This window comes from Lactuca serriola, chromosome 9 (genome assembly GCF_051521515.1).
Source record: "Lactuca serriola cultivar US96UC23 chromosome 9, Lser_US96UC23_V15, whole genome shotgun sequence".
NCBI classification, from domain to species: Eukaryota; Viridiplantae; Streptophyta; class Magnoliopsida; order Asterales; family Asteraceae; genus Lactuca; species Lactuca serriola.
In genome coordinates this window covers 16215457-16222542 of record NC_136416.1, presented here as the reverse complement: position 1 = coordinate 16222542, position 7086 = coordinate 16215457, and the positions used below count along the sequence as shown (strand labels likewise).

The following is a 7086-nucleotide window of genomic DNA, read 5'->3' as shown; positions in this document are numbered from 1 at the left end:
TTATTCTGTAGCAAATTTTCCTAGCAAAATAGCTACGGATCTCAATTCCATAGCTAACTAGCTACGCATTTTTATTTCGTAGCCAAGTATGTAGCCAACTAGCTACATACATGGATTTTGTAACAAATTCCGTAGAGAACCAGCTACAACCAAAAAATTTGTAGCACTATTTGTAGTAAACTAGCTACAGATTTTAATTGCGTAGCAACTATTCAAGATTTAGCTACGGAATGCAATTCCGTAGCCATTTCCGTAGCAAATTAGTTACAACCAACCGTTTTGTAGCATATTTCGTAGCAAAATAACTATGAATTTTGATTCCGTAACAATTTTAGGTAGCTATTTAAGATTTAGCTACATAATGCAATTCCGTAACAAATTTTGTAGCAAAATAGCTACAACAAGTCGTTCTGTAGCATATTTCATAGTAAAGTAGCAACAAATTTTGATTCCGTAGCAACTTTCCGTAGCTATTTAGAATTTTTCTTGTAGTGTACCAAATACCAATCCTCATCATCATCACCAGATGGAAGAGATTTCCCAGAAATATGCCCATATGTCAAGGTACCTCTACACATGTTCGAGAAAATCTGACGCCAAAGTTTATACTTGGAACCATCAACATTCAACTTAAAGCTAAATTGATTGTGTACGTTTGTGAGAGTACATACGAGACTTAACTTGGATGGAGTAGTGGTGTATGAAGAATCCGGTATTGATATTGAGAAAACACACACAATGTCAAAAGGAGAAAACAACAGTAGTTGGGCAGCAACCTAACAGCAACAATGGGACAAAATCAAGCCACGAGATCAGAAACAGATACCCCGCCAGCAAAGGATCAATAATGGTGGCGCTGCTTCATCCAATCGACTGGGATGTACAGGGCTAATTAGAGAGCAAAAGTCCGATGGTGGGGAGGCACATATGAGGCGTTCTGTGAGGCAGCGATCGCGCGTGATGACGAGGAAAAAAATATCAGCAGTTAGGAATTGTCAATTATAAGCCGTACGTGAGAATGATGGGTTGGAAACCCTAGCTTTGATACCATGATTCTGGGAAAAGCCTCAATGATTAGAGGTGTAGATCAGAGGCATACGCATAATATATTTATATATACAAAAGTTCAGAGGCATATGCAAATATATTTATATATACAAAAGTTACAAAGAGGTCCCTACTCTATACAAGAACATACAAAAATAATATAAATTAACAGTAATTACTATGTCGACAGCTCTGATTTACAGTCAACGGTTTGATACATTTCTAATAAGTAGATCTGCATTGATCCATACACAATCTTTGCATCAGTAAAACGTAGTTTTGGTCAAGTGAAGCTGAATCTTTCCATATGAATCAAATCCGGTCCTTTTAAACTTTGGAATTATGCAATTATGAGATCTGTTTTTCAATAAAAATAGCTACAAGCTAAGTTCAGAAAAAGTAAAAACTATATATATACATGATACAAAGGAAAGGGAGTGTTCGGCAAAACTAGCTGGTAGCGGATAGCTGATAGTTGGTAGCGTTTATGTTAAACCCTACGTGAGGTAGCTTTTGGATTTGGAGTGTTTTGTTTAAACTAATCGCTAAAAATTTCTAGTGTCAAACAAGACTTTTGTTCAAAACGAAGCGTTTTGTCAAACGCTAGAAACTAGAAGTACGGAACATGGCCAAATACTAATCTATACAAGATGTCATGTGTGGTGAATCCTATTTAACTTTATAAGAATAAGTCAAACGGTTGATTCCGCATCACTATCTTGTGCATGTATTTCGGAAGATCTTCTTAAGATGTGCCTCCATACCTGCATCTTAATTTTGACATGTAACTTTTCACGAACAATACGAACCATGGACACCAAAAGGGCAAATGCCATCGTCACACCACTGATAAGGAAGAGACCACGAAACCCATACAGATTCAAGATTTTCGGTGAAGGAGAAGAAAAATCCTTTGACATCAATGCAGATTGACGTTTTAACCATTTATCCTCTAATGCTTTCAATGTCCCGTCTTCCCGCATCTTTGCTATCTCAGTCGACATCTCTCCTGCCAATGGTGAACCTTTCTGGAATGCCTGCACACTTAGCTACATCAGACATGTAAAGAGGATCCAAATAGAGTTACGGAAGAAGACTAAAAGATTAAGACTCTGATATATAGAGAACACTTACAAAGCCGAAACCATTGGTGGTGGATGCTGTTGAGATCAAGGAGAAGTCAGAAGTTGGATACATTGCAAGGACTGATTTGACGTAAAGGATCTCATCGATGATTGCATCAACACCTCCACTTGTTAATGCTTTCACGTAGGCCTCAGGTGTATATAAGTTTTCAATTTTGGCACCCCCAAAGTTCATGTTGTTAAAGGCAGCTCCTCCGAATGAAACACCCAAGAATCCAGTAGATGTCTCCTTCATTCCAATCTGTTGTACTGTTAAAACTGAACTCAAAGTTGCAGTGTAACTTGACGTGAGAACAAGCACCACGAAAACCCAGACAGTAACCACGAATCTTGATAGATTACTTTGCAACTTCTCCCCTGAATCATATGGTTTTTGTGGGTATTTGTTAGAAAGGTGATGATTGACATTAATGTTCAACAGATCAAAACTTTAAGTAAAATGAGATTGGAGTAAAGAGTTGGAGAGCTTACTGTGAGCATAAACAAGGGTCGAAAAGGCAAACCAGAGAGTTGTTCCGATTTGCTGACATGTAGAACCTTGAAATTCTTCGTTTATACGATGTTCGATAAACCAAATGACAAACCCTAAAAAAAGAAAGAAACAACCACTTGTGATCCAAAGATCTGCACTAAGAGGATCTAGAAAAATCCACATGTTTTTCTTGGCATTTCGGGCTATTGTGCCAGTTCCCAGATCACTGAAGGGCAATGTGAAGTCCACATAGACAGATCTATTTGCTGTGATTGTGATATCCCCAATAACAGCATCATATTCCTTAAGATAGATTTTGTCGATTAGATCGTTGTAATTCATTCCATCCTTATAAGGGTATGGAATAATCTCAACGCCTACTCCATAATCCAAGGCACTGAACGCAGCATTGAAAACATCCCCACAAAACCCACTCACACCCGATATATTTGTTTTCGGATCAACAGTAAGTTGTAGTAAATTAGGGAATGTGCCGAAATCTGGAACCAGAATCCTCAGCTTCTTATTGCCATTTGTTTCTAGAATCCTACGCTTTGGAAATGTTGCACTACTCCCTCCTGGCCAAATCATACTTTCCAGGCCATGATTGGAAGTGGAATTCTGTTTTCCTATTTCTTTCACAAACTCACCATTCCTAGACATCATCATCCAGAACCCTACTCTCCTACCACCTTTACCAATCACATTTACAACTTCCATGGCTTTGGAGATGGTTCTCCCATTCATAAGATTGAATTCACCACCTAAACCATGGAACTTGACTCTTAACATCTCATCCAAAAGTGATGCATGTATTGATGAAGACATGCCAATTAGGGTTGTATGTACCTTCTCAATAGCCATGGCGAGTGCATAAACTGCATCATATGCCCATATACCATTAGAATCTACCTCCTTGTACTCCATAAACGGCTCCAAGGCATAATGTTCCTTTCTCCATTTCGAAACAAAGTTATGAAGCTTCCTTGATGCTGGAAAATACGATCTGAAACCCACAGCCCCCTGCATTGATTTGATTGCTTCAGCATCCATGGAATCCAACAAGTTGGTAGTCTTACTTGTTATGATCCACATGTATCCTTCATCCATCATGCCCAACTCTTTTGCTTTGGAGAAAATACCAGTTGCCAGAGAAGGCGGTGTATGCATGACAAAAACCATGGCTTGCATAGTTTGAAGTTTTTGAAGCTCTTCACTTACTTGTTCTTTGCTAGCAGAGGTTGAAATTAGGCTAGTATATGTAACGTGTATATTTTTCTCTTGAAACTCACTAGCCATATAAGTAGCCATTTCTCTCCCGTTTTCAGTGTCCTCGCAGATAACAATCACATTCTTTGCTTTAAACAATTCAACCATGGCAGCAACGCCTTTGAACTGAATGGTTTCATCATCTGCCATTCGAAGAAGATTATGATTCTGATTTGAAAATGGGGTTGTTGAAAACGAAAGAATCGGTATGTTAGCTTTGTCTCCCAAAACCTCCAAGAATCTTGCTTCAGCTGTTGATTCTGGACCTATTATCGCTTGCACTTCAGTGTTCTCCAAAAGATCAAGAGCTGAATGTCGATGAACAGTATATTAGTTTAAAAAATAAAGGTTACAAAAAACAAAGAACTAAAAATTAATAAGAGAAAAGACTGCACCAGTGGACAACACAAGCAGGGGTTCTCCTTTGGTATCCCTGGTTGTAAAAGTTATCCTTGTTGTGTAGTGAGGATTGATTCTGTAAAAGTCAGAAACAGCCATGGTGATGCAACTATAAACGACCTTCCCAACCCATGAATCCATGTCAAGAATCACTCCCACCTGTATGTCCTTGTAAGATGGATCTTCATGTGCTGTTAGAAGGCTTTGAAAGCTAAGCAACATCAATAATATCAGAAATGGTAATGACCTGCAATACGCCATTGGCGACACAAAGTTTAAGTTTCCTGCAGTTCTCTTGGTACATCAGGATGACTAACACTATTGCAAGTGACAGAAAGATAATGGAGTCCTATCAAAATACGAAGATAAACAAATAAGAGAAATATCTGATAACATTTGACAGCTCGATCGTTAGTTGACATTTGATTTTGAGCCTAGCCGCCAGGAAGATATTGACATTGACTAGAGAAATAAATTCCTGGTCAGAGCACTTTAATTTAGTTTGAACTCTAAACCGTTGACTGGTCAGAGCTATGAGCATTGATTTTTATTCAAACATTAATTCGTCCAACACTTCTAGTGCATCTATAGTACAAAAAGGATGGATCGAATAGATTGGGTAACGGGTTGATAAAAAAGATAAGTTATCTGTCATACAACCATGCCAAGACCCATCAGATGAGCTGGCAACGATCCGGTTCTTCAGGCCGACCTGGCATGAAAAGAGGCCTGAGAAGTCCACTAGCTAACCAGGCCTTCAAAAAATAGGGACTGAGTTTTAAGTTTTAACCAAATTATCAGTTAACTTAAACATAAAACCAACTCGTTCATCTGGTTAAAGGGGTGATTTTTTAAATAGATTGCTATACTTCAAGTTTATTTATGTTCCATGTTTTGCGATCTATCCCACCTCCCAATTTTTTTTTATCCATAAGTTACACATACTTAGCCCTTGACTTTTATAAATTTGCATTTGAATCTTTTATTAATTGAATTTAGTTTTTAGTTTTCCCTCGTGACAATTCATCACTTAAATTATTTTTATATATATATGAGGTCAATTTAAGTTCTCATTTTTACTCCTCGCACAATCACTCGGAGCCTTTAAAATCAACAAACAGACCTTGGAATTAAGTATTTAAGGGAGCTACTTAGACCATTCCCGTTGGCAAATAAATGTGAAGTCGGTTGGCTACAAAGTTATAACAAAATCATGAAACTCCACCGACGGGTTTGACACACCAACTTGAGAGTTGACCATCTTTTTAATCGTCTAATACGCGTGTCACACACACAGTTATATGGTTAGATTTTTTTTTTTGGATAAAAATTATTATCTAAAGAAATCTATAATTATCTTATTTCAAAAAATGTAAAAATTCTTAATCTTTTCTCTATAAATAGAATATAATATTGATATACTTTAATATCTAATCTTGATTATCTATTTCTAATCTCTTTTGATTTCGTATTTTCCACCATGGATACTTAGTACCCAAAATGTATCTGAATATTGGAGACTCAACATTTATCAAGTTCTCACAACACTATGAAAACTCTCAGTTTTTCTTTTTCAAATCCAAATCAAGTTCATGTCTCATAAAACCACTAGCAGCAGAGTGTTGCTGCTGATGGAGACCGAAGGTAGCAACCGAGGGCTGCTGAAAACCGCTAGTAGCAGAAGAAGGCCTCAGATATGCGTGGCTGGCAGTTGACGCTGGCAGAGGTCCGAGAAACCTCGGTTGTTGAGCCAAAGCTGGACCGAGGGCAGAAACACCACCACAAAATGTTTGATTTTGTCCTTGAGCACGTTAAGAACATGCAAAAGAATTAGAGCTAGTGGAAACATTAGAATTACTCTCTGAAAGCAAATCGCCCATTATTTTTGACTCTATTAAATGTATTTTCGATTTTCCAATGGTGGATGCGGATGAGTACAGTGTAGCATAGGACATGGGGAGGCATCCCCAGTGGGATTAATTGATTATTCACGAGACTCATGAACGAGGAGCATGTTCAAGGACGGACGCACGCAGGAATTGACAGGAGGTGTTGCCGATTTTTTTTCCGGTCAAACATAATATAAAACCAAAAATTAATTCATTACGTCTAATACAAATAAGCGATCCATTACATAAAAGTTAAAAACATAACAACAATTTATCATCTATTACAATTTAAATTTGTCCTCTTCGTGCGGACATCTTTTGAAACCATTTCATTACCTTTTCATTTTCAACTTTCACAAGGGCTTCGGTCTCAACATAGCAAAGCAACGCATCGTTCAAAAACTCATCGCCAATCTTGTTGCACAAGTCGGTCTTCAAGAGCTTCATCTTCAAAAAACATCTTTCTACACTAGCGGTTGCTACGGGTAATATCAAAGCCAACTTTAAAAGCTTATAAACCAAAGGATAAAACCGATGTTTCCCCGTATTAACCATCAAACAAGAAAGCTCAGAAATTCCTTTCAAAGTGGTAAAACGCTCATCTTTGATGGAAGAGTGGTAAAATATCTCAAGTTGTCCTTCAAGATCTATCAAATCCGAATCATCAAAGTCATACTTGTACAACTTAGCCAACTTCAACAACTTTGATTTGTCAAATTGTGAAAATGAATCACAAGGGCTCAAAGCACCCATGTATTCTAGTAACTAAGTACTTGTTTCACTAAATCGATCCCGGTATTCCTGTTAGTTGCATATCCACCACCGTGTTGAAGATTTCAACCTCAAAGTGAAATCTATTGGTCTT

At 37.7% G+C, this 7086-nt stretch overlaps 2 protein-coding genes across 3 annotated transcripts; both read right to left on the bottom strand.

Annotated features, from left to right (window-relative positions):
• Positions 1-1387: 1387 nt before the first annotated feature.
• On the bottom strand, positions 1388-4709 carry LOC145076652 (glutamate receptor 1.2-like). Of its 2 annotated transcripts, XM_079022462.1 has the most exons (5): positions 4580-4709; positions 4329-4408; positions 2664-4241; positions 2182-2549; positions 1388-2084 (listed from the first exon to the last, which is right to left on the bottom strand). In XM_079022462.1, the coding sequence occupies exons 1-5, from the start codon at positions 4591-4593 to the stop codon at positions 1740-1742; spliced, it is 2385 nt and encodes a 794-aa protein (XP_078878588.1). In that variant the 5' UTR covers positions 4594-4709; the 3' UTR covers positions 1388-1739. The 2 variants fall into 2 exon arrangements, with proteins under 2 accessions (XP_078878588.1, XP_078878587.1); XM_079022461.1 differs by having other exon boundaries at positions 4329-4673.
• Positions 4710-6435: 1726 nt separating this feature from the next.
• LOC145075379 (uncharacterized) lies at positions 6436-6974 on the bottom strand. Its single transcript, XM_079021646.1, has 2 exons — positions 6558-6974; positions 6436-6441 (listed from the first exon to the last, which is right to left on the bottom strand). Exons 1-2 carry the CDS (start codon positions 6972-6974, stop codon positions 6436-6438), a joined length of 423 nt encoding a protein of 140 aa, XP_078877772.1.
• Positions 6975-7086: the final 112 nt, after the last annotated feature.

What these genes read in the sequence shown, in the direction of transcription:
- LOC145076652 (XM_079022461.1), bottom strand. Translation starts at nt 4,593, where the DNA reads ATGGCGTATTGCAGGTCATTACCATTTCTGATATTATTGATGTTGCTT. An exon ending in CCTGCTTGTGTTGTCCACTG is followed by an intron (nt 4,242 to 4,328) that starts GTGCAGTCTTTT and finishes ATCGACATTCAG; the next exon opens with CTCTTGATCTTTTGGAGAAC. An exon ending in GACCCTTGTTTATGCTCACA is followed by an intron (nt 2,550 to 2,663) that starts GTAAGCTCTCCA and finishes CATATGATTCAG; the next exon opens with GGGAGAAGTTGCAAAGTAAT.
- LOC145075379 (XM_079021646.1), bottom strand. Translation starts at nt 6,974, where the DNA reads ATGGGTGCTTTGAGCCCTTGTGATTCATTTTCACAATTTGACAAATCA.